We start from the raw sequence: 26,032 nt of genomic DNA on the forward strand, positions 1-26,032 counted from the left end.
CATCTGTGATCTCTCAAGTGTTTCGTGAGCTCATTTAACAACTTCTACTTAAAATAAACTTGATCATTTTTTGTGACTCCCAAACTTTGAATTACTCAACATGATCTTAGTGGTGAATGTCAATAGTATTAAAAGTTGCACTTAAATTACAAATTAATTTTTGAGGCAAAATTCACTTGCATAACCACTTTGATGTAGCAGATGCTATCCTTCATTAAATCTAAAAATTTATCGCAAAAGTCATTATGTTTAATGTTTTGGTATATATTTTGGGTGCACATATTGTTACTTAATGTAGGATGTTGCATTTGAGTCATTATGTAATTTTTAGTAGAGTCGATTTTGCCATTAAAAAAATTATATGATGACTTTTTTTTTAAGAAAAATTTGGCCTCGTTAAAACCTTCCAAGAGCAAAACCCAGTGGGAAAAAGCACAGTAAAGAAAAAAGAGTACCAATGAGATATCATTGATAGCAAGTATCAACCTGAATAATAGTATCAATACAATGAAGAATACCAAGCCACCCTACATGATGAGAGTCCAGAGAAAGTGCCAATTTTGCCAAAGAGTGAGCTACTCCATAGGCATTTCTGGGACAACGACAAAAAGTAATATACAAAAAATCATTACAAATTACAATGACATGTCTAACAATGGGACCTAAATAAGAGTTGTCAGATCGCTTGTGTTGGGGTTGCTTGAACAACATAAAGACAGTCTGATTCCATCCAGATAATTCAAACTTCTACCTAACTAAAGGCTTTGTAGAACTAAGATAATAGATGCATTAAAGTGGTCTCTTAGGGTCATTCCAAACCCAACCTTCCTCACATTAAGTGCAATTTTTTAGACTACTCAGTGACTTGTATTGCCAATTTTAAGACTTAACGAAAGATTACATACTATGATACCAAAATAGTTATGAAAGTGGCATTTTTTGTAAATAAAACATATTAAATTATGACTTAAGTACAACTTTTGATACTACAAACTTAATAATTTTGAGTGCGAATTTCCAAAACTAAAACCCACAAGCTTCTCAAAATATGGTGAAGCGCCTATAGAAATGGCACCTCATACAAAAGTTAAAATTTTTAGCAACTTAAGAGCAACTTTTGATGGTGACACTAAGCAGTAAGCACTTAAAGAATTTCCATACAAATTTCGAAAGCAAAAACGCATAACTTAAGCTAATGCCTAAGAGCAACATATAAATGTGATATGCTCCCAAAATATGGTGAAGCACCAACAGAAGTAGCAACTCAGACTATGCAAACACAAACCCACAACTTATTTCACTAGAGCTAAAAATAGTGCCCCATTGCTCTAAATATCCACGACTTTTGTCTTGTTATTGAACCAAAAACTCAAAAAAATTAACTATTTTTAATCTTAATATTCCTTATAGCCATTAAGATAAGATTATTCTTTTATACCACGGAAATTGAAAGACCATTAATTATGCTGAGACTCCAAAACTAAGGGCATTATTAATAGCCTTTAAGGAAACCTCAAGAGCCTTGAGATCACTAAGAAGCAAAATGAAGAAGAGAATATAGGCCACCCCCACTGCTAGACTAATACAGATCTAAAACAGCCAATTCACGAATCGAACAACTACTTTGCTTAGATTAAGAGCACAATTAGACTATGTTTGTATGAATGAAAAGCTAGTAGAGGATTTATAATATATCCAAAAAAGTCTTTGCCCACAGGAAAAATATTTAGCTAACTGAGTTGACATATTTGATTTAAAGGCAGCAAAAATTGTTCCATCGAGTCAGGGAATTGTAGACTTTAAAAGCTCCCATGACCATTCCATTTCACTAACCATCTTCACCGCTTGTTTCTTCTTGATTCTTAACAGCGACATGACCTCTTGAGCATCGATCAATGCTTGTTTTGAAGTAGATGCTTGTTCAGCTAAATCTTCAATACTCTTTCTAAGCCATACCTTCTTTGCCTTCTTTTCACTCAACTGTCTCTCTAGTTCTACTATTTCTTGATCAACAGCCTCAGCTTGATTCCTCAAAGGCATGAACTCAGAAGCTAATTGCTTTGCGGTAGTCTGCAGCTCATCTATTGAGCTTTCCTTATCTTGAACCTCCCTTAAGTCTTGTTGTGCACCTGCGTATTGCTCGAAGTTGTCTATAAACTTGGTTGTAAAACTTACCATGTTATCAGGACATGCATTGCCAATTATCATGATAGAAAGTGAATTCTTGAGCTCAGTTTCTCGACCTTCTTCAATGACCTTGGCAAGCTTCATATTGAGGCATTCTTTGAAAGTGTTCTTTGCATGGGAAATCTCCTCTTTGCTACATGCACGACGAGGGAAGGAGCTGCCTAAACTCTTTGAATTGGAACTCTTTCCTTCTAAGAGGTTTTCAATGTCACCAAATAAGGCATCAAATTGTGACAAGTAAGAGGGACTTATTTCAGCCTCTGCATCTGGCTGCTGAAACAAAACTAAATAGTTAGAATGGCTCAGTGATTGAATATAAAACAGGACAAAGTGAAGTCTAAGTTCACCTTAGGAAGCTGGGCAGTTGGTGGATCAACAATAAGTGGGGCCAATGGGACGGTTGTTGTGTTAGCTTCTTCCTGCACATCATTGGTCAAAAGAGTAACTTGTTGAGAGTCTGTTGAAAGGATTCAATTACGAGAGTAGCAGCAGTAACGGTTTGAGCACAAGTGTGTTTTCACCTTAAGATTTAGTTGTTCTGGCTGTTCTTCAATAACGACTGAGGGAACTGCCACTTGTGTTATTTGCTCATGAATGAGATTCCCTGGCATTGTAGGGAGTTCACTCAGATGAGCATCTGGAATGATAGTTTGTGAATCAGTAGGCTTTGGTTCTAACTGAGCTTTGGCTGGTTGAATACCAACAGGTGTAGGTTCTGGCTGAGCTTCAGCAGATTGCATATCAACATTTGTAGGTTCTTGTTGTGATTCAACAAGGTCTTCCTGAAATAATTAATTATCAATTGTTTAAACATGCCAAGGCAAACTAAAAAGTTTGATCAACCAAAAAAAAAAAAAAACTAGAGTGCAAACAGAAATCATATCTTGTGGAATTGTGTAGAAGTTTGGACCATTGGTTAGTTATCTTGAGAAAAAGAAACATTACCAGGTTATTTATTCCCTTGCTTCTGACATAATCATCTAAAACATGATGTTTGCAAGAATCTTGGCCTAGCAAGGCCAAATATTTTGAAAAGCAAATAAAGAAGTGATACATAACAACATTTTGAAGAATCTGGTTAAATTATTGAAACAAAACAGATGTTCAAATTGACCTCGAAACATTTCTAACTTGAGTTCGGTAATTAACTATCATATCCTCATATTTGGCCTTAACCAATCTGTTTGGTTCCTAATTTATGTAATCTAATTGGTAAAAATTTTTAATCTTGTAATCTCAGCATTGTTATATAAAGTGACTTAAAGTTCCTAATTTATGGGTTGTGCTTTTGTAAGAATTGTTCAGACTTGCACAATAGTGTTTGATAGGTTTTGAAAGCTGTGGTCATTACAGGTCTCATCGAAATTAAAAAAGTAGTGTATCACATCCTTGTGAATTCTGATAGAATCAACAATTCAAAACTTGTGACCAGCAGCAACTAAAGATTAGTATAAAGAGATATAAGGTTACATTGTAAGAGAAGGTTTTAGAGAGTTTTACAAGTATATATAGTGGAGGTTTGCTAAGACAAGCAAGCTTCCATCTTAAAATCAATTGGTAATGGGTGGAGTAACTATATATGGTCTTATATGTGAGTTGATATCCTTACATCGAACAAGACACTCTAATAAGTATTACCTTTTCCTCTATCTTTAGCTCCTTTTCATCTTGCTCTTTCTTCAATGTTACCTGCAATGTAAGTTAAAACAACAGATTGTGCCTTGTTGACTACAAAACGAGAATATTTAAACTTGTTTGACTCTGTCTACGGTTAGCAGTAGGACTATGGAAAAAGTTTCCAAGACAAAAATAAAAGCATGAAGCTCCTTGGGCTCAACAATAACCAATTTTTTTTAAGAGGGTAATGTAAGCAGGTAACGAATAACTCTATGCACACTAACCTCTGCTTTAACTATGCAAGTGTCGTTCACAAGAAAACCTTTGGTAGAGTCATGTAGTTCCCCAAGAGCAACAAATGATGGGCAACCCCAGCTCCTCTCACCCGCTTTAAACTCATGTTCAAATGCTGCAAAGTGCAAAAGAAAGATATTAGCATTTAGAGAGAGTATTCTTCTTTTAAGGGTACTGAGAAAAAGTAGTTTGTTTCATGGGAAAATGAATATGAGACAAAAAACACACTTTTGAGCACAAAACTAGAAGGAATACCTTCTGTAATTGTGAATTTAGGATGAAATTGGTTGCTAACAGATAAGCCGACCATGGCATATTTACTCCACCCACGAGGCAAAGTTACTGAATCAGCAACAGTTAGGTATACTGATAAATAATCCACGTTGTTCCCTTTAGGAAAAACTATAATCCTCCTACACATTTTTCATTCTAATTATCTTCAAATTATTACCAAAAGTGTCAAAATTAAAAACTTTGGTACAATAGTAGCAAATAAAATGAGTATTTTAGTACCATCTGTAACCTCCAACATGGAATACCGTAGAATAGAGCCTCTTCACATTAAGTTTAGAAAAATTATCAATTACCCATGTGAACTGCACGGATGAAGAACCATTCCCCAACTGAGATTCAACATCCTTTGTCTTTTCTGCTTTCGCCAGTCAATTTTTTTTTTTAAAAAAAATTAAAAATAACAAAACCATTCTTAATTCGTAGGATATTAGTGGAAAAATTCAATAATTAAAAGTAGTTGAAGACTTTAAAATGATCGTATCCGTACGATGAGAAAAAGCATGCTATGATCATAAGTTATGTATATATAAATGTTTTCTATGAGGACAGAGAGTAGGAGCAATTTCTTTCAAAAACAAAAAAAGAAGGTACGAACAATTTACCTTGTAATCCATTAGCTTCCATGATCAGAGGAACAAAATTTGTCTATGGAAGAAAATGAGATAGTCACAATAGCCAATGGTTTGTCAATACAGAAGAAATAGTCATGTAAAAAGGTAAAGTTGACAAGCTCCTTTATCTCAGCAAAAAAAATAAAGGGATTATAGTTTTTTGTATCATGTTATTTGTGTCGTTAATTGTTTAATTTTGAGTTTTGACAATTTATTTTTTGGATCCTATGTTTTGTAAAATAGTTAAAATATAACCATTAACTCAATTTTGATGAAGAAAAGATTGAATATAACAACACAGTTTTTAAGCAGAATGATTTTATTTTTGTTCTGAATTGTTAATTTAGTAAATTATTTATAATTTTAGTTGAGAAAATATTGATCAAAATCGGGTTTAGGGTCTATTTTAACCATTTTACAAAATATAGAGTCCAAAAAGTAATTTATCAAAACATATGGTCCAAACAGGTAATAAAAAAACACAAAGTCTAAAAATGTATAAATGCAAGTTCTCGAAATAAATTATCTGGAAATTTAATTCTTTTTTAGTTCCCTCTAAATTTGAATGCATATGGGAACTCCACTAAATAAACTCCCTCTACTCTTTATTGATAACCATAAAGATTTATGCATTATATCATATTTTTACACTATGCCAACCATAAATATTATCACAAAATTGTGCCATTTTTGAATAATTGGAGAAGATTTCTACTGTCATTTGAAAGCCATCACTCTCTCTCAAGTGTGTGTGTGTGTGTCTCTCTCTCTTTCTTTTTCTCTTCTTCTCCTTAACTTCTCTCTACTCACAACAATAAAAAACAAAAACAAAAAATCATTGTCGTTAACACCATCATTAAAGCACCTACACCCAACACCATTAAAACACCCATAATTAAAAAAAAAAGTGTTAATGATTTAAAATCAATTTTAGAACTTAATCAGAAGAAAATATTCACCTAAGACACTAATTCATGGATTTTGAACAATTATCCACTGTTGGGGCAACAATTTGTCTTTCTATATATGGAAGTAAAGACCCGACAACGTTTGGCGACTTGCTTCTTCTCCGGTGATGAAATCTGCCTTTGACTCGTCGGGATTTCCTGCAAGAAAGACACTCCGATGCTTAAGTCAGTTCAAAGTTCGATCCCTTTTCTCCTCTCAAAATCTCATATTTATAGGATGAAATATACAAAATAGTTAGTTGGTTCAAGTGAACCCTAAAAAGGAGGAAGGAGAATAACTAAATTTCCCTCCAAAAAATACCAACTTTTAAAATGTCTCGCTCAGAGGTCAGAGGCGCGGATTGCCTCTGACCTACAGCTTCTGCCTTCGGATCATCCCTTTGTATAAACGCTCCGTTTTGAATATTTGATAAATGAGGCAAGTGTTTTCGGGCCGAACATTTTGGACCCAACAGATGCCCCCTGGCCCAAGTTTCGGACAAGTGTGGCGTGTTAATCTGTTAGAATCTTGGGCCGACTCTTCAACACCAAAAGGTTCGGCTAAAGCCGTCATTCTCCGTAAACCGAGGCAATCCGTAGGTACATGATTATTTGATTACCTGACAAGTTATACTTAATGCGTACACAATTATCGAGTAAAACGTTTGGCTCAAAATTTCACCTCTCATTTAAGTAGTTTCTGTTTCAAAATAATTCTCATTTAGATTCCCAAACTTTGTTCCATCTTCCAGAGAGAAGCTTCAAAGAAACCCTAGAGATTTTCTTCAGCTCAAACCTTTGACAATCATCTCATTCGGTGTGATAATGTCTTCTCGTTCATCTCCTGACCCTACGGATCGTGAGGGATACAAAAATGCATTCCAACGCATGCGTAAATCGTTTGACATTCCAGATAATGTCACGGTGAGGATGCTTTCGGAGGCCGAACTTCGAGAATGGAGATTTAAGGACATAGTGAAGCCTACAGAGATAGTCATGAGCTTGAGACACATCGAATGACTCCGTTTCCCTCTCCCAGCTCTGCTTGTTCAGATAATTTCAAACTCCGGGGCTCACATTTCGCAATTTCTCCCAAATGCCATTCAATCTATAGTCGGGGCTCAAATGATAGGGAGCCTTAAGAATGTCAATATTCAATCGGACGACATTTATGCATGCTTCACCAAGTCTACGAACACGGTGATAGAGGGAAAGCCTTGGAAAACTTTCTACCTCTCTCCCAAAAAGGACCGAACAATCTTCACCGACTTCGATAGCTCCCATCGAAATTGGGATAAATATTTCTTTGCTGTTGGAGGAGCATGGTACCCTGAGTTCGTGCCTCAGGAAATTTTTCCTCTGGCCAGGGTGTTTATAAAAGGTGAGTCATGTTTTTCATTAATTTTAATGTGAATTAATCATATCTGGATGATTGTCAAGTAGTTTAACTTTCTGTACTGCTACTTCGGTTTTTCGTACCAGATTTTTCTTGGCCTCAGGTCAGCATGAGTTCTGAGCGACAGAGCAAGCTGACAGAGAAGGGGCTCCTTCATGAATCTAAGGAGAATGCCATTAGCATCAGGGGTGTACTGAACTCCTACTGTATGCAGATTATGACTCGGATTTTCTTCGTGGATCGAGTCGATCCTGGAGCTGTGCGGGTTAGATCGCAGAAGGGTGATATGACCCTAGGCAAGATTACTGCAGCATGCGCGAAGCAGCTGGGAGCTTTCCTGAAGAAATCTCCTCCTACTCCTTCAACTCTGTCACTGACGAAAGCCGAGTTCGAAAGGGCGTGCTCTGAAACCTTCGCTGCGTGTGCCAAGCATCAAGGGGTCCCAGAGGGTAAACAGAAGGAGGGTTCTGGCCTGGCTGCAGAGTCTTCCCCTGATAAGTCCGGCTTATCGCGCAGGTCTTCTCGCATCCAAGGGCGGTCGTCCACGCCTTCTGACGCTCTGCAAATTAAGCCTCTTCAGCAAGTGCCTTTGCCTACAGACGCATTGGGAAAAAGAAAGGAACGTGAGGAGTCCTCTTCCGAAGATTCGGACGACGGGAAGTGCATTTCGTCGAAGCTTCGGATCCCGAAAGGCTCTGCCCCCACTACTCAAGGATCTGCTCTAGCAATCCCCAAACTTTCCCCCGGTAAATTACCAACAGGTCAGGCCCTCTCGTTGTGCAAGAAGCCACGGGGATCTGCCCCTGTTGGGCATTTACCTGGGGCATCTTCTGTTACTCCTGCAATTGGATCTTTCTTGGCAGCGGGCTCAGAAGAGGTGGCTCATGTAGAGGGCGCTTCCTCTTCTCCTTCCAAATTACCAGGAGAGGCGACTAGAGATGGAGTGCAGGATGGCTTACTGTTGGAGGTGAAGTCGCCTGCTGTCTGCGTGAAGCTGTCAGAGGCATTGACCTCTGCTTCTGATTTAGCTGAAGGGTCTGCTGTTGGCCATAAACGTGGCTCAGAGGGGAGACGCCCTTCCTCTGCCTCTCGTAAAAACAAGCTTCTAGAGGATGCCTTCGGGGAGGGTTTTGAATCTGCGGGTACCATTCCTCTGCCAGTTGAGGCAAGTAAGGTCGTTGAGCCCGAAACTATCCCTGGGGGCCAGGAATCAGGGGCTGTCAAAGTAACAAGTGTTGACAGTCTTGGTGTTGACGTTTTTTCATTGCTACCTGCCGCTTCTGAGTTTCATCCAGGAAATGTCACTGCTGTGTCCCCGAAGGGTACTAACACTATTGAATCTCCTAGCGCTTTCTTGGAGCAACTCACGTCTTCTGTCGTGCAGACACCAGTGTACCTCCCCAGTGATTTGGGTGAGGATGATAGCTTGTTTGTACGCCCTTTGAAGACATATTCTTCTGGCACGGGGACAGTTGCATTGGCGTCTGATAGCATTATGGTATCGACGTTAGCAGAAGGTGATAAGCTAGTTGCCCCCGTTGCTTCTGCGGCTGCATCTGCAGGGGGAGAAGCAAGTGACAGAACAGGAGTAATGTCGGAATATGGCCCCTCTGCGTCTAATGAAGTTATGGAGGAAATGATACGTATAAGCAGACCCCATCTACCTACGGAAGCAATAAGATCTTTAAGTGGTCAAGGCGATTTGTTGCAGCAAGTATCAGACCATATCTGGATGGTAAGTTAATTAAAAAATTAGGCGCTTTTTGCATTTCGTGATATGTGTGTAATGTTATTTGTAATGGGCATAATTGATTTGTCACAGAGCTATGTATGTGCTTCAGCTGCAAGGCGAGAGTATGCGGCGGCTATGCAGAATGGAGCCAAACTGGCAGAGCAGATGGCGAAATTAGAAGAGGAGCGGTCAGGGAGAAAGATGGCTGAGGCGAATCGAGATGTGCTGGTGGAGGCCATCAAGAGGTTAGAAATAGAGTTGGCAGAGGCGAAAAATAGGGTGGCTGCCACGGAGGAGAAGCTGGTAAGAACTGTCAGGCTTGAAGTAGAGCGAGACAAACTGAAAGCTGACTTGGTGGATATGACCAATAAGTGGATGGAGAAAAGCCAATTCTGCGTTCAGCATGAAGCCCGCATGGAGAAGCTTAGTAGTATGATGAGCGACCTTGAAGAAGATATTGTGTCGTTGCAGACTGATAAGGGGACCTTAGAGAAGGAGAAAAAAGAGCTGGAGCAAAGGGCGAACAGTCTTGAGGCCAGCGCAGCGGAGGCCAAGAAGCAGAAGTTGGAGGCTGAACTCCTTTTAGGGAAAAAGTTGAAAGAAGCAGAAGAGGTATGTGACCCTTCTTTTGTTACTGATGCATTAGAAAATTAATGGGCCCATAAAACACGTGTGTTGATTCCGTGATGTTTTTTGTTTTTACAGAGGGCAGCAGAGGCAGCTGTTGAAGCCACTAGGCAGCGTATTCGAGATCGAGAGATCACCGAACGCAAGCTTGCGAGAGTGGCTGAGGTAGATACTGCCAAGTATCTGGATTTGGCATTACGTAATAAGAAGCAGACCCCAGAGGAGAAATGGGCAAAACTGGAGATGTATTGTAAGAACGTTGATGTAAAGATAGGAGAGTATGACGTCGACAAGTATTTGAACGAGCTTGGGGATTTGCAGATTTCTTATCTGGCGTGTCATCTGGAGAAGTTGAAGCTGAGGGGCGATACGCTGGGATCGATGTATAATGCCAACGGGGAAGTTGTTGAAGATACTGTTGCCAACGTGGCTTCTGATCAAAAGGCATCAGGTTCCGCCTCTGTAGCAGAGGGCAAGTCAGAGGGTGAAAGAGGTGCCGTAGAATGAACGACTCACTTTTGTTTTGTTAACTTTTGTCATTAACTTCTGTATATAAATTCTTTGGGCTCTTCAGGCCGTTAGTTTGTAATTGATTGTAATAGAGCACATTGTTAATACAAGTAGAACTTTGTTTCCTGTTGGTTGTCTTGGTGTGTGTACTGTATGGGTTTGTTATCGTTTAGGGCTTAATTGAAGGCGTGATGACAGGTGTATGTCGTATGATGTACTTGGATCAGAAGCTTCATAGATCCTTTAGGCCTTTGCGTGCGAAATACAGCGAAAGATTATACAGATGGTGGGAGAGGATGCCCAGTTAAGTGTTGTATGATTGATCCATCTTTGTGTTTTGGTGATGGGTTGGAGCTGACAACATTGTCGTTGCAGGTGAGCACCGTGGCTTTACTCAACGTGGGTGATGGAAGAGCTTATCAGAAGTGACATCCCGTACTATATATCGTGTGAACGCTATGGGTTAGGCTATCCGAAGCTAGAGAGCGCGATGGCAGAGTACATGCGCGTATTGAGTGGGATTAATTATGGGCAAGAAAATAGATCAATTATAAAATCAGGAGTGAATATTAGTCAATGTAATATAACTTATAAATAACAACTTCTGATTTATTGCTATTTTTGAGTATACATTGCCTTTTGATTCCATGCTTAGCATCTGTCAATTTAAGTTACTGTACAAATATTGAGAGAGGAATTGAGTAAATATGTGTGCCCGTACTTAGCATCCGCCAATTTAAGTTCCTGTGATAGGTGTGTCTTACTCCTGCGATGTTGCCATTATTGCTGGGTGGTGGACCTTCTTACGCACGTGGAGTTGTTGTAGTGGTCTTGTTCGGGACTGGTCCGACCCCCGGGGATGGAAACTGTCCCATTAGGGTAGAGGGGTTGATGTGATCCAGACCGAACGTGAAGGACAAAGCGTAGAGCAGGGCATCGAAGCAGATGCAAAGAGGTGAGGGTTGTGAGGCAGGTATCTTTCCAATGCACCCATACCGTGTAGTGTGGTGGGGGTCGTTTGGGTTGCCACGCATCCTGTCAGAGGCACCCATTGTGCAGGATATGGGTGCGACTGCGGGAAAAGTTCCTCCCAGCCTTGGATTGCCAAACCAGTTGGTGTACATCGGTGGGGGATCCGAAGCATGACAGCAGATGGTTCTGCTGTGATAGTCAGGGCATATTAGACTGCAGGAGGTGGTCCTCTTATGCGGGTAAGAGGGTAGGGTTTGCAGTGCACCTCTGTTGGACGACCAGATCAGTGTAGTCAGAGCAGATTAGACTGCAAAATGGCTGGCCGTAGTTTCCTGTGAGCTTAGTCAAGTCAGATTAGAATGCGGTATAAAACCCAGTGAAATGTGCATGCAGAAGCGGTAGGATCTTGCACGCAGACTGTGTGTAGTGGCCTTGTTGCCACGAACTATTGAGATTCAGCCTGGTTCCAACGTGTGGGGCGTGATCCTCGCTATACTTCATCATTGCTCTTTGTTTATTGAATTGTAGGTGTATGTTTTGAGATCAAAGACATACGGTGTATTGCCAGGGGGTGTTGGCAACTTCAAACATTAGATGATTGTTTATTTATAGCCATTGTGGTAGGTGGTGTTTGAGTACACGTGAATAATGCTACAAAGTTAGGTGAGGATATTATTGAGGAACCCTTTCGAATAAAAAGTTAATTGTCACGCGTCTGACTCGGTGAAATATGGTTGATAATAATGCCAAGGAATTGAATACATAAGAGAAATTTAAAAGAATGTGAAAAAATGGAAAGTTGTTGTATTACTTTTGAATTGCACAGTACAACTATTAGCAATAATATTGCTTTAAAGACATTGAATTTCAAGTACGGGGTACAATTTTCCCACTACGTACATTTTTTAGAGTGTAAGACCCTCTGCCTAATACTTTAATGATTTGGAAAGGCCCTTCCCAGTTAGGCTCTAGCTTCTTTTTATTGCCTGTGACCTTACGCAGAACCCAATCTCCTTCTCGAAATGTGCGTAAGTGGACCCTTTTGTTGTAGTAGCGTTCTGCTACCTTCTGATAATTTTCTAGTCGCAATTGTGCCATTGTACGTGTTTCTTCTAGAAGGTCTAGGTTGTGCAGTAATTGAATGGTGTTCGTTGTTGGGTCAGATGCGATCTCTGTCCGAAGTGTAGGCAGACCGACTTCTGTTGCAATGATAGCTTCTGTTCCATAAACCATGACATAGGGAGATTCCCCCGTGGAGGATCTTTTTGTTGTTCTATAAGCCCATAACACTTTTGGTAATTCTTCTACCCATGCTCCTTTTTTGTCTTCCAAATTCTTCTTAATGTTGGCAAAGATGACTTTGTTGGAAGCCTCTGCTTGACCATTGCCCTGTGGGTAAGTGACAGAGGCGAAGCTTAGCTTGATCTTGTACATGTCGCATAGCTCTTGTACCTTTGCATTTTGGAACGGAGTGCCGTTGTCGACGACTATCTCCCAAGGTATTCCAATTTGACATATAATATGCTTCCAGATGAAGGACATAGTGTCTATTTTGCTGACCGTGACGTACGCCTCTGCCACAACCCATTTTGTGAAGTAGTCAGTGGCTACAAGAGCATACCGTCTTCCTCCAGCAGCCTTAGGTAGTTCACCTACCACATCCATACCCTATTTTGCAAATGGCCAAGGTGCAACGATGGAGTGTAGGGTTTGAGCAGGTTGATGGATGGTGGGTGCAAATCGTTGGCATTTGTTGCATTTTTTGGCATAATCTCGCGCTTCTGTCATCATGTATGGCCAATAATACTCTGCTGTAAGTGCCTTGTGTGCCAAGCTCCGTCCCCCTGTGTGATTTCCACATGTCCCCTCATGTATTTCTTCTAACAATTTTTTAGCTTCTGATGGGCGCAAACATCGTAGGTATGAGCTGTTGAAGGATTTTCGGTACAACGTCCCATGGATCATGCAATAGCGTTGTGCTCGAAGGCGCAGAAGTTTTGCATCTTTCGGATTAGGTGGGAGCTCGGAGGTGGTCAAGTACTTTATGATCGGATCTATCCAGCATTCAAGTTCTGATGAGGTGGAATAGACTTCCATATCTTTGCTTGATCGGCTTATGGATATGGAGGACTGGCGTGTGCATCCTCCTGCAGAAGCTAATTTGGCAAGGGCGTCGGCCTTCTGATTTTGCTCCCTGGGTACTAGTATGAGTTCAAACTGGCGAAAATGCGATCGTAAGTCAGTTACCTTTTGTAGAAGGCTAGCCAGATGGGGTGCTTTGGTATCGAAATTTCCAGCCACTTGCTCTATCATAAGCTGCGAATCGCCTCTGACGTTCAGACGTTGGATTCCCATTTCTCGTGCGAGTTCCAAACCATAGATTAGTGCCTCATATTCTGCTTCATTATTCGTTGCGGATTGCTCTAAACGGATGGCTTCTTCGATTTTGAGTCCTGAGGGAGCTTCTAATACGACGCCAATACCAGCCCCTTGGGAATTGGATGCTCCGTCAGTGTACATTTTCCATAGCCATTGATCTTCTGATTCTAATAATTCTGGTAGGGCGTCAGGAGTGAATGACTGAATTTCAACCAGGAAGTTAGCGAGTACCTGCCCCTTTTTAGCTTTTCGTGGCGAAAACTGAATATCGTATGTCCCAAGCTCAATGGCCCATTTAGATAATCTTCCAGAAAGGTCGGGCTTACTCAGTACCTGCTTTAATGGATAGTCCGTATATACGATGATCGTGTGGCTTTCGAAGTATTGCGTAACTTCTTTTTGGCCGTGAGGAGTGCGAGTGCCAATTTTTCCATCATACTGTATCGGGTTTCAGCATCTAACAGCTTCTTGCTGCAGTAGAACACTGGCCTCTGACGATTGGCTTCTTCTCGGAAAAGAACAGAACTTACAGCAAATTGTGAGACAGACAAATATAAGAATAAATCTTCATTAGCAAGAGGAGAGCTCAATATAGGAGGAGAGCTCAAATAAGTCTTCAACTCATCCAATGCTTTTTGCTGTTCTGGTCCCCAGGTGGTGTTGGTAGATTTCTTTATGCACTGTAAGAAGGGTTGGCAGCGGTCTGACATTCGTGATATGAATCGACTTAATGCTACTATTTTGCCGGTCAGAGCTTGTATGTCACGGATGGTTCGGGGTTCCTTGATTTCTGAGAGGGACGCAATCTGTGTTGGATTCGCCTCGATGCCCCTCTGACTGACGATGTATCCCAAGAACTGTCCAGAGGACACCCCAAAGACACATTTTGAGGGGTTTAATTTCATTTTATAAGCATCAAGGATGTCGAAACATTCCGTCAAGTCGTCTATATGTGAAGAGCTTTGTTTGGACTTGATGACCATATCGTCAATATAAACCTCCATATTTCTCCCGAGTAATGAGGAAAACAGCTTGTGCATCAACCTCTGATATGTTGCGCCTGCATTCTTTAGACCGAATGGCATAACTTTGTAGCAATATAAACCATCTTCTGTTATGAAAGATGTATGAATCCTATCCTCTGATTTCATGGGGATCTGATTGTATCCAGAGTAGGCGTCGAGGAAGCTCATCCTTTCATATCCTGCTGTGGCGTCTATCATCTGATCGATCTTGGGTAGAGGGTAGCTATCTTTGGGACAGGCTTTGTTTAGATTTGTATAGTCTACGCATACTCTCTTTTTCCCATTCTTCTTTGGGACCACGACGGGGTTGGCAAGCCAACTGGGGTATAAACATTCTTCGATTTCCCCCGTGCTCAGGAGCCGTTGGACCTCCTCTTATATGACTTGATTCACCTCAGGAGTGAATCTCCTCTGCTTCTGTTTGACGGGTGGGAAGTATTTGGAGATATTCAAGCTGTGGCTCATGACAGAAGGGTCTATTCCGGGTATGTCGTGTGGTGTCCAGGAAAAAGTTTTCATTCTGGTATGGAGAAATCGTATGAGGGTCTGCCTCTCATCTTTAGAGAGCTTGGTACTTACCAGGACCGTTTTTGAAGGGTCAGCGTCGTCTAGACCCACTTGTTCTAAGGTATCTAGTGTAACTTGGGGTTTTTCTTGGTCTTCTTCTAGATTGATTCCTTTTAGGCACGCTGGTAGGTACTGCTGTAATTGCTATTTGTATGACCGTGATCTTTGTGGAAGAGACAGTATCTGCTTTTATCCCTTCTGTTAGATGGAATGTTAATCTTGTAGGGCTCTCGCCATATGGGCCTGTCTTTATTTTCTTCATAAATGACTTCTTGCGGGACGGTGTATTCGAAGGATGGGTATCGTGATGGCTGTTGATCCTATCTTGGCCTTTTTCCTTCCTTCGTATGATCTGTTTTGTTCCGCTTCCTCTTGTCATCCCTAGCAGGTGATGGAGGATTATTTGCTGGGGGAGCAGAGATGAGTGCAGTCTTCTTCTGTGCGCGCTCTCGAAATTCTAATACCCTGAAGACGCCCTCGGCTCGGGTCTGCACGTCTGCCATGTCGTATGGTGGTGTCATAGTGAGATTCTCATGCAAGAGTGACCCCACCTGCAAGCTTTTGACGAAGAGATTTGTTGCGGTGAGTGGGTCGATGTCGTGGATTTGATGCACGAGGTCAATGAAACGCTGTAAGTATGCCTTTGGATGTTCACTCTCCCCTTGTTCAATTCGATAGAGATCGGCCATTGTTCTGGGAGCTTCTCGATTCGCGTTGTACTGCTGTAAGAAGGACCGTCGGAGATCACTAAAACTGTTGAGTGATCCGGCCTTTAATTGTCGGAACCATAACAGAGCCGGCCCGGAGAAAGTCGTGGAAAAGACTTTGCATTGTATGGCTTCGTTATTAGCTTCTAACGCCATTTTTTGTTGAAATTGAAATAGGTGGTTTAGCGGGTCTCCCTTTCCATTGAATGCAGGCAGGGAAGGGATGACGAAGTCCCGAGGCTTTGGCTCATTCAGGATCCATTCCGAGAAAGGCGATTTTTCGGTGGTTCTTGATACAAGATCCAAATGTTTAGTGGCGTAGGCGGATCGCCCATCTGAGAACTTCTGCATCATTTCCCTCATCATGTCTTCTTTCCAACTGTCCAAGAAACAGATCGAGGGAACGCGACCTTCAGAGGGAGAATCGTGTGCGACTTGAGGTATGGTGCGTTGAGGCCGGACTTCGGTTGTTGGCTGAGCAGGTCCAGTGGGCTCTGCTTCGGCCCGTCCATGTGTGCCAGAGGTTGGGGCTTGTCGCCCGTCGGTCCCAGAGGATGGGGGGATGGCTTGGGATTGCCCGTTACCTGGGTTCATGTTGTGAGGTGGGGAATTAACGCGGTCGACTAGAACGTCAGATTTGTTAGAATCAAGATTCTCGTGGGCTTGGGTGTTGCGAGTTGTGTCAGCGGACCTGCGCAGCTCAACAATCTCTGCTTCGAGCCTAGCTTGGGCTTCGGTTAATGTCTTGATTGCCTCGTCGGACCGCTGCTGGCTTGCCTCCAATAGACGACACATTCTTTCGATCTGGTCGCTCATGTCCGTCGGAGGGATGCTTTGTGCAACTGGGCCCGAAACTCCGTTGCCTTTGGGTGGCATAACTTCTGGGTTCGCAGTGGATCTTGATGTCTTGATTCGACGACGTGGCTAAGGCCGATACGTTTATCAATTCCCACAGATGGCGCCAATTGTTGGGGCAACAATTTGTCTTTCTATATATGGAAGTAAAGACCCGACAACGTTTGGCGACTTGCTTCTTCTCCGGTGATGAAATCTGCCTTTGACTCGTCGGGATTTCCTGCAAGAAAGACACTCCGATGCTTAAGTCAGTTCAAAGTTCGATCCCTTTTCTCCTCTCAAAATCTCATATTTATAGGATGAAATATACAAAATAGTTAGTTGGTTCAAGTGGACCCTAAAAAGGAGGAAGGAGAATAACTAAATTTCCCTCCAAAAAATACCAACTTTTAAAATGTCTCGCTCAGAGGTCAGAGGCGCGGATTGCCTCTGACCTACAGCTTCTGCCTTCGGATCATCCCTTTGTATAAACGCTCTGTTTTGAATATTTGATAAATGAGGCAAGTATTTTCGGGCCGAACGTTTTGGGCCTAACATCCACAATTTTTTTTTTGTTTTGTTTGCTATTTTTTTTTCAGATCTAAAACTTTAAAAATTGCAGAAAAACGATGCATTAACGATGGTGGCTTGAAAACATATTTTTTAGGCAAAAAATGATGCTTAACAATGCATGAACAATGATAGCTTGAAAATATCATTTTTAGGCCAAAAAATGATACTTAACGACGCCTAACGATGCTTAATGGTGTCTAACAATGAATTAACGATACAATAACGATGGCAATGACAATAGTGGCTTGAAAACATAGTTTTTAGGCCAAAACGATGCTTAACGATACGTAATGATGCATTTGCGATGCTATGCTCTGAAATTTAATGAAAACTTTAGTGATGCATAATTTTTCACTCGGAAGTCAATTTGAAGAGTTTTTTTTTTCAATTTCAGCATTTTTTTGAGATCTACATGTGTGTTGTGTTTAAAAGTCCAAATTTGGGATGTATAGAACAAAAAAGTTTAATTATTTGGACTTTAATTAAACTTTTATATTCTATGCATCCCAAATTTGGACTTTCAAACATTCACATGTAGATCTCGAAAAATAAAAAAATTGAAAAAAAACATCAAATTGACATCAGAGTGAAAAATTATGCATCACTAAAGTTTTCATCAAATTTCAGCGCAGAGTATCACAAATGCATCGTTAGACATCGTTAAGCATTGTTTTTAGCCTAAAAACTATGTTTTCAAGCCACCATAGTTATTTCTTCGTTAATGCATCGTTAATGCATCATTAAACATCATTTTTTGGTCTAAAAACTATGTTTTCAAGCCACCATCATTATTGTATCGTTAATGCATCGTTATACATCGTTAATGCATCGTTAGACATCATTTTTTTGGCCTAAAAATTATGTTTTCAAGCCACTATCATTAATGCATCGTTAAACATCATTTTTGGCCTAAAAACCATGTTTTCAATCCACCATCGTTAACGCGTCATTAATGCATCGTTAAGGCTCGTTAGGCATCGTTTTTCTGCAATTTTTAAGTTTTAGATCTGAAAAAAATGGCAAACAAAAAAAATCTTGTAAATATGTGTTCAAAATCCATAAATTAGCATTTTAGGTGAATATTTTCAAAATCCATATTTTCTATCGTGCTAGTTTGGTCCCTCACTCCCCTTCGTACCAAGATGATATTGATAGCGGCTTGCTAGATGTCTTCAATCACAACACTCATAGACTTTATTTTGATGCGGCTTTTGCCAATGGCGAAGGATTTGCAGTCGTGATAGTTAGAGATCCTATGGGTTGCATTGTTTTTCTTCATTGCACACTAATTTGGTTGCTAATTCAACTCTTGAGGCTGAAAGTGAAAGCGTGTCGATTGTCCCTTCAATTGTGTCGGCATCATCAATGGAGCTCTGTCACCCTCTTCACTGATTGCCAAATCCTGGCTCAAGCAGTTAAGAATAGAAATTGGCCTTCTTGGGCCGAGGCAGCATTGTACTTGCAGTTGTTTAATTTGTTTGATTTGCTTAGTTTTCCTTTGTATTGGATTCCTAGGAGTAGAAATAGCTCTGCTCATGCTTTAGTTCAATGGGCTAAACTTTATGGGTTTTGAGGTTCTTCGAATTTTCGGGAGTTAGCACCCGCTGTTGCTAACAAACTTTTTTCTAAGTTTTGAATTTTATTCTGTTTTCCATAAAAAAAAAAGGTTTTGAAATGGATTTTGAATCATTAAAACTTTTTTTTAAAAGAACAAATATGAATTTCCCCCCAAACTATTACACTTTGCAAATCGTGCCCCCTAAATTTTTCGCGTTGTTGAAATTTCCCCTCGAACTATTCCATGTGAGACTTCTGTTAGTTTCAATCCTACATGGCTAACAACCTGATTTTGTGGCATTTTTAGCATTGATGTGACAATGCCTTTAAATTCAAAACTAGTTTGAATGGACGTTCCCACATTAAGCCTCCATTAGACTCACGAATGCCGTCATAGGACTACCCTCACCAGCGGAAGCAAAGGCCCAAAGTTTAGAGGCTCAGATTCGATCTACAACGCTGCAAGAAGGAAGACGACTGTGCGCAGAATGTTGCTAGGTGAGAAGAAGATTGCTAGTCCAAATCCAAAAAATATATGGTGTGGCAGGGGAGAAGACGATCTAGTCGGTGGGGGAATCTAAATCTGAAGAAAAAAAAATGCAGAGGTAGGGAGAAATGCCAAGGATCTAAAATGAAGAGCTGAAAAAAATTCCTTGTTTGGGTCAGAGCTCTTAATATGCCAAAAAAGCTTCTCACGAAGAAAAACATGGTGAAAATGGCAGGGTATGTTGGAGAGGTGATTAAGGTTAAAAAATAAGATGTTAAAGGAAGATTATATTGAATGGTTTCTTCAAATTCAATGTGTGGCTTCCAATTAAGAAACAAGTGTGGCTAGGGGTTACTGTGGAAGGAAAGAAAGTTTGGGTGACATTCAAATATGATAAACTTCTTTTCATGTGCTTCAAATGTGGAGGGATTAGAATAGCTGCAATAAAGATACATGTATGATTGAAGGGGAGGAAAGAAAGATGGTGAAGGCTACAACCTACAAGCAACAAGCGAAAAACAAACTACTAACTACAACTAAAACAACATAAACTGAATAACAATAACTAATGCAGTAATAAATGAAACATGAGTTTTGTTGCTTCCTCAGCTGTAGCTTTGCCAAAGACAACGAAATTGTCTGCGAATGAGGTGGCTTATAGTCGAGCCACCTCAGGCTATCTTGAAACCATGAACCTCCTTGTTTTTCTCCTTTCTAAGGATTAATCAAGATAAAACCTCAGCCACCATAATAAATATAGTTGATGTATTGTCCCAAATTCCCTAATATTGCTTAGTGCCTTGATTAGAGGGTCAGGAGGGCAATAATTGGTTTATGGTTGTTATCCCCAAAAAATGGAGATCGATGATGTGGCAATAGAGGTGACAAGTGGCAGTACATGGTCCGTAAAAGATACATTAATAAGTCAATAAATACATTGACTCCTCAGAGTTGTGATAAAATTTTGACTGGCTTGAGAAGTGTCATGACCGACCAGGCATGACCTTGTCCGACTAGTCACGACATTACTGCCCAGGAGTGATATTGCTGCCCAAGAGTGGCATGCTAGACCGGAGTGCCATGTTAGAGGAGAGACATGGCATGCTAGACCAGAGTGCCATGTTAGACGAGAGACATGGCATGCTAGACGAGAGTGCCATGTTAGTCCAGCATGCATGTGTCCGACCAGCACTTGCATGTCCTACCACTTGCATATGTCCAGCATGCATGTGTCCGACCAGCACTTCCATGTCCTACCAGCAAGTGGTCCTACCAGCAAGTGCATGTCCTACCAGCAAGTGCATGTCCTACTAGCAGGTGCATATGTCCAGCATGCATGTGTCCGACCAGTACATGCATGAGTGGTCAGTAGGAGATATGGGTCGACCAGATAGAGGAGGACTAAGTCAAGATTCCCAGAAACGGCTTCAACAAGAACCAGTCTTGGCACACGCGGGAATCTCTTATTCTTCCTACAAATTTGGTGTTCTGTTAAATTTTGAATATTTTTGTAATTTAAATATAATAAGAATAATAAAATATCCCGATTCTAGGGGATATCAGATGTATGATCCTAAGCCTATAAATACATGGCTTATGAGATCAGAAGGGGCTTTTCTTCTTCTTTTTAGACTTTTGGGGAAATTTTGGGTCTGAGTTTTCTAGAGAGAGAAAGTGCGTGTATCTGAAATAATTCTTGTATTCTTGCAATCTGTACTGAAGAAACTCAGTTGGCTCAGTTCATCTGATCTTGAGTACAGATCTATAATCACAACTCTAAGTAGATTAGGCTATTACCAACATATTGGGGCTGAACCACTATAAAAATTGCGCGTGTTATTTACTTTCTTTTCAAAACTGTATGTGTCGTTTTATTTCTCTTGAAGGCTTTATCGTTTTTGACGTTCTCACGTCGTTGGCCAAAAAAGCGGTCAACAATGGTATTATTATGTGATAATATGCATGGTTATGTGAGTTATATTATTATATGACTAATATTGCATGTTTAAGTGTATTAAATATGTGTGTGAGTCGTTTCTTATTAGAATGATATTTTCGTAATTTTGACCTGTTAGGGGTATATTTGAATATATGCTTATATGTTTGTAATATATGATGGGACCACATTATTATGTAGATATATTTGGATTATTCGGCACGAGACGATCCTAGCAAGCAAAGTAGCAGTTTGGTCATAACAGGGTTAAAAACCGGGCTCAGGGCGAGCCTAGGGGTGATTTCGTAATTTAGAGCATTATCAGGGATTTTTGGTTAATGAGAATTTTATTTGGAGATAGTTGAGATTTATTTAAAGAAATGGTGAATTGTGGTGGTAAAAGACCAAAATAGTCTTAAGGGCATTAAGTGGCAAATTAAGGGGTTATATTGGACCAATGGACATTTTGGTCATTATTCAAATATGATGACTTAACTAATAGATTTCTTCAGCCAAAGGAAACCCAAACAAAAGCTCTCTCTCTCTCTTACCTCTCAGTTATTCTCTCTCTCTCCTCTCTTTGGATTTCTTTGAAGAAAAGCTTGGGTTTTTGAAAGAATTAAGCTAGGAAATTGCTAGGGTAAAGCTAGGAAGCCTTGTTAGCTATAAAGGTAATGATTTCAACCTTTAATTCTCTCTGAGTTCTTTGATTTTTTGCTGAAGTTCTTGGTGTTCTTGAGTTTCAAAAACTCAAGTAGTGATTTTGAGTGTTAGTGATGATTTTTGTTGGATGATTGTGCTTTTTAGCTATGTTTGAGGTACTATAGCTGCTTTGTGGTCAGTTTCTGGGATTGGGACAGGTTTGAGAACCATTTTGAGGTTTGAAACTCGGAGAACATGAAGAGAATAACCCAGAAATTGGGTTCTCTGTCTTTGGCGCTATAGTGCCCAGTAGGTGGCGCTACAACGCCATTGGGTCTCTGTCATTGGCGCTATAGCCCAGTATATGGTGCTACAACGCGAGTCAGGTTAGCATTTCTGACTTTGGCGTTGTTGCACCTAGTAGGCGGCACCGTAGCGCTGTACTGTTTTTTAGGGCATGAGGTTTTGTACTTTTTGGGGTTTTGGCTCGAGGGCTCGGGGGACGATTCCACCACCCTGTTTGGTGGGATTGGAGGTCCTGAGAGCGTGGGATTGGTCCCGGGATTGAATTGTGGAAATTAAACTCATTGAAATACCATTTATGGTTGTGACTAGGTTAGCGCTAGGGCTCGGGATAGGATTGTGCTCAAGGGGTCGTTTATATATAACTTGTGCTCGGACCAAAGGTAAGAAAACTGCACCCAATATGTGATACATGTGATATATGTGATTATGGCTTGGCCCAAATTATTGAATATGAATATGAATAGGACACGACTGCCTGAGAATGTGCATGATTATGATTGTTGATTAAGCATGTTGAATGCTTTATATTTGGATATCTGATATATATGATATATGCCTGTCTGCATTACCTTATTGAGAAAGACTTCAGTTATAAGTCAAGGACGGCAATAGCGCGCTGAGCACTGGTTGTTTTGGTTAGGCTAACCAGGAGCGTGTCATACACCTGTCCGATCCAATGGTCGTGGAAAATGCAGCAACAGGTACGCTGGCCCAGTTCCAAGGATGGTTATATAGAGGATAGGGCAATGGGCCCCGGGGTGACTTATTAGTCTCATATCCTAGGGCTGGGCCCAACCATTGACTTATTAGTCAAGGACGACCTTAGCACGTTGAGTGCTGGTCATAAAACATTGACTTATTAGTCAAGGACGACCTTAGCATGCTGAGTGCTTGATTAGTGGTGAAAAATGCACATTTGTTGATTTTAATTGTCAAAATAAATTAAGTTTTAATTAATATTTTCATAGAATTAATATGATTTATTTTATAGATGAAAATATTTTATTAGAATTTAATTTATTGTTATTTTGTAGGAATTAAAGTGCATTTTGGCATAGAGAAAAAGAAAGAAGAAATAAATAAATAAAACTGAAGAAATGATGAAAAGTTGGTATTTTTGTAACTTGAGGCCCAAACGAAAGCCCAGGCCCGCTGGCCTTTCTCTCCAACTTCAGCGCCATGTGGCGCCTTGTCCTCGCGCCACGTGTCCCAGCATCACTCCTGCCAGCCAGTCCACATGCGCCACGTGGCAATGCCCATCAATTCCCATCTTTAGCAATGCCCATCAATTCAACTTCTTTCAGGAAGACCAGGCCAACGTGACCATCATATATGCATAATATATGCATTGACCCACATATCAGCCCTGCATTGACCCACATATATGCATATATGCATATTATGTACAACGTGACCATCCATCCCAGCAGCCCAAACAAAGCCCAGCACCATGCATCAATTCTCCAACAGCCTCTCACACCCAAACCCCAAAATGAAGGCCCAATTCACCCCAGCCAGCCGCCTACGTGTCGCACTCCCATTGGCTGGAAATTGGTCAATGGCCCAGCTGCCACCAGCCACTTTCAACCCATATTTTGTGGGTATTGGGCCTTGCAAAATTACCATTTTGAGCTTTAAAGCTCATCTTTTTTGGTGTTTTTGAAAAAGGGCATTTGACCATACACCAAAATAGCTAGGGTAATATTAATAATAAGATTTGATTTTTTAAAAATCATATTTTATTATTAATATTTCAGATTTATTTTGTAAACCCCAAATTGTTGTTTAATTTCTTTTTAGTCCTTTTCTCCATCTATAAATAGGGACACTTTCTTCACATTTTCTATGTAATTTTTAGGTAGCAAAACTCTACCAAATTTTAGTCTCATTTCTCATATTTTCTCTCTAGAATTTCATGAGAATGTCTAGCATAATAGGCTAACCTTCTTAGGAAGGTTAGGATGATCCTATATGCACTATACTTTGTTTGGTATTTTTGATTCACCATGTACTTAAAGTTTATATATTTGAGTGATTTATTTTTTTTTATCTCTACTTCTTCATCTTATTATCTATATTTATGTTTACTAATAGTATATAGATTTTGTCACGCACTTTCTATGTATTATCAAATTAGTGAAAATAACATAGATAATATCTTTATCATTTTCTCCATCTCATCCATATATATTTACTTTTGCTTAAATTTATATAGAATTAGTCATGCTCTTTCTATGTATTTTCTAAATAGTAAAAGTAATATTTGTGTTAGGTTTTATGTCCAATCTTTTATTGCATTATTGCCAATGGTATAATGTCATTTTTAGATTTCTCATAAGATTTATCTCATCTTTCCATGGTAAAGAATAATAATCACTTGAATACATTTTTGTGAAATATATTTGTGCTTCAATGTTAAATCTTCCAAATGAATAGTTGGGATGTGAACTATCCATTTGTGTAATTTTTGTGAATCAAAGATCCAAATAAATAAGTATGCATATTGGTGATTCTTGATCCTTCCTACTAATTACCTATTGTTACATCACACTTTATTCTATCTTTATTTCTAATCTTTAAATTTAAAAAAACAACAAAAATATCACTTATTCCATTTTTCTTCATTTTATTTATCTCTAACATTTATTTATTGATTAACTTGTTTCTTTACCTCATTGTGGAATCGACCACCCATCTATACTACAACTACCGCTAAGTGGAAGTCACATTTGGGCGTTAAACAAATTTTGGCGCCGTTGCCGGGGAGGTAATAGTAAAAAAAAAGTTTTTCAATAAATTTTGAAAAGAGGTAAGTAATTCTATCCTTTTATTTTTGTGTATATTTCTCTAGGATTTTTTTTTTTAGATTTATCTTATTTACTCTTAAAAAAAAATCACTATCATTTTTTTTTATTGTTATTTTAGTTTTTCATTTTTTTTGTCATTGTTGTGCCAAAAAAAAAAATTGTTATCCTTTCTTTTTCTTAGTTTATTTATTTTTTTATTTTTTGTTATTTTTCTTAGTTTATTTTGTTAGTTTTCTTTTTCTCTTTTTATTTATTATTGATGTAAGAAAAAAAAAAAACTTGTTGTGTGTTTATTTAGTCTTTTTTCTTGTACCTTATTTTATTTAGTTTTTTTTCTTGTAACTTATTTTATTTTATTTTGTTGTTATTTTTCTTTTCTTTTTTTATTATTGTTGAAAAAAAAATTAAAAAAACACTTGTGTGTGTATTTAGTCTTTTTTTTTTTAATTTATTTTTAGTATCTTATTTGATTCTATTTTTCTCTTTTTTTTATTGTAGTAAAAATAATAATAAAAAAAAAGATACAAATTGGTTGCTTATATTTTCTTAGTTTAGTTTTCATTTATTTTTTTTATTTTAATTGTTGACCCACGATTTGGCCAACTGACACGGAGTCAGAATATGCTTGATATGAATGAATGTATGAGAAGAACGTAATGACAAAAGGGAATAAGACACAATATTTTATAGTGGTTCGGCCCCAAGATTTGGTAATGACCTACGTCCACTTAGAATGATATTGATATAAAAACTAGAAGAGTGATCAAAGAACTAGGGTTCAATGAGTTTCACCACTTTCTCCAGATCAATACAATATTCCTAGGATAATTATTATAATCTCTCCCGATTCAAAAGCCAAAAGTCCTCTCCCTTGAGCTATCTCTTGCTATTTATAGGCTCAAGGGGGATTACAAAAGATTGTTACAGATATTCTTCCCTGAATAATCGGATACTCAGGAGATTGTGTGAGATAAATTTGGGATTCATAAAGATCTTCCCATTAATGTCACCTTATACACGGAACT

The 26,032-nt window shown here is 39.5% G+C and overlaps 3 protein-coding genes across 9 annotated transcripts; all 3 read right to left on the bottom strand.

Annotated features, from left to right (window-relative positions):
• Positions 1–1,603: 1,603 nt before the first annotated feature.
• On the bottom strand, positions 1,604–5,124 carry LOC133797702 (MATH domain and coiled-coil domain-containing protein At3g58270-like). Of its 7 annotated transcripts, none has more exons than XM_062235703.1 (8): positions 4,995–5,124; positions 4,612–4,747; positions 4,354–4,511; positions 4,089–4,213; positions 3,826–3,876; positions 2,709–2,969; positions 2,535–2,606; positions 1,604–2,457 (listed from the first exon to the last, which is right to left on the bottom strand). In XM_062235703.1, exons 1-8 carry the CDS (start codon positions 5,014–5,016, stop codon positions 1,783–1,785), a joined length of 1,500 nt encoding a protein of 499 aa, XP_062091687.1. In that variant the 5' UTR covers positions 5,017–5,124; the 3' UTR covers positions 1,604–1,782. The 7 variants fall into 7 exon arrangements, with proteins under 7 accessions (XP_062091687.1, XP_062091686.1, XP_062091689.1 ...); XM_062235702.1 differs by having other exon boundaries at positions 1,604–2,460; XM_062235705.1 differs by lacking the exon at positions 4,612–4,747 and having other exon boundaries at positions 1,604–2,460; positions 4,354–4,440; positions 4,995–5,119.
• A 7,731-nt stretch (positions 5,125–12,855) lies between these two features.
• Positions 12,856–14,789, bottom strand: LOC133795566 (uncharacterized). The gene is made up of 2 exons (XM_062233019.1): positions 13,989–14,789; positions 12,856–13,899 (listed from the first exon to the last, which is right to left on the bottom strand). Exons 1-2 carry the CDS (start codon positions 14,787–14,789, stop codon positions 12,856–12,858), a joined length of 1,845 nt encoding a protein of 614 aa, XP_062089003.1.
• A 689-nt stretch (positions 14,790–15,478) lies between these two features.
• Positions 15,479–16,741, bottom strand: LOC133795567 (uncharacterized). Its single transcript, XM_062233020.1, has one exon. It carries the CDS (start codon positions 16,739–16,741, stop codon positions 15,479–15,481), a length of 1,263 nt encoding a protein of 420 aa, XP_062089004.1.
• Positions 16,742–26,032: the final 9,291 nt, after the last annotated feature.

Source organism: Humulus lupulus, chromosome 8 (genome assembly GCF_963169125.1).
Source record: "Humulus lupulus chromosome 8, drHumLupu1.1, whole genome shotgun sequence".
Lineage (NCBI taxonomy): Eukaryota > Viridiplantae > Streptophyta > Magnoliopsida > Rosales > Cannabaceae > Humulus > Humulus lupulus.

Bases quoted from the DNA above. Each gene is read 5' to 3' on its own strand.
- LOC133795567 (XM_062233020.1), bottom strand. From the start codon at position 16,741: ATGCCACCCAAAGGCAACGGAGTTTCGGGCCCAGTTGCACAAAGCATC.
- LOC133797702 (XM_062235702.1), bottom strand. From the start codon at position 5,016: ATGGAAGCTAATGGATTACAAG. The intron at 4,748-4,994 runs GTAAATTGTTCG...TGGCGAAAGCAG, and splicing joins GGAAGCTAATGGATTACAAG to AAAAGACAAAGGATGTTGAA. The intron at 3,877-4,088 runs GTTAGTGTGCAT...CTTACATTGCAG, and splicing joins CTTGCATAGTTAAAGCAGAG to GTAACATTGAAGAAAGAGCA.
- LOC133795566 (XM_062233019.1), bottom strand. From the start codon at position 14,789: ATGATAGACGCCACAGCAGGATATGAAAGGATGAGCTTCCTCGACGCC. The intron at 13,900-13,988 runs GCACTCGCACTC...CCATTAAAGCAG, and splicing joins ACAGTATGATGGAAAAATTG to GTACTGAGTAAGCCCGACCT.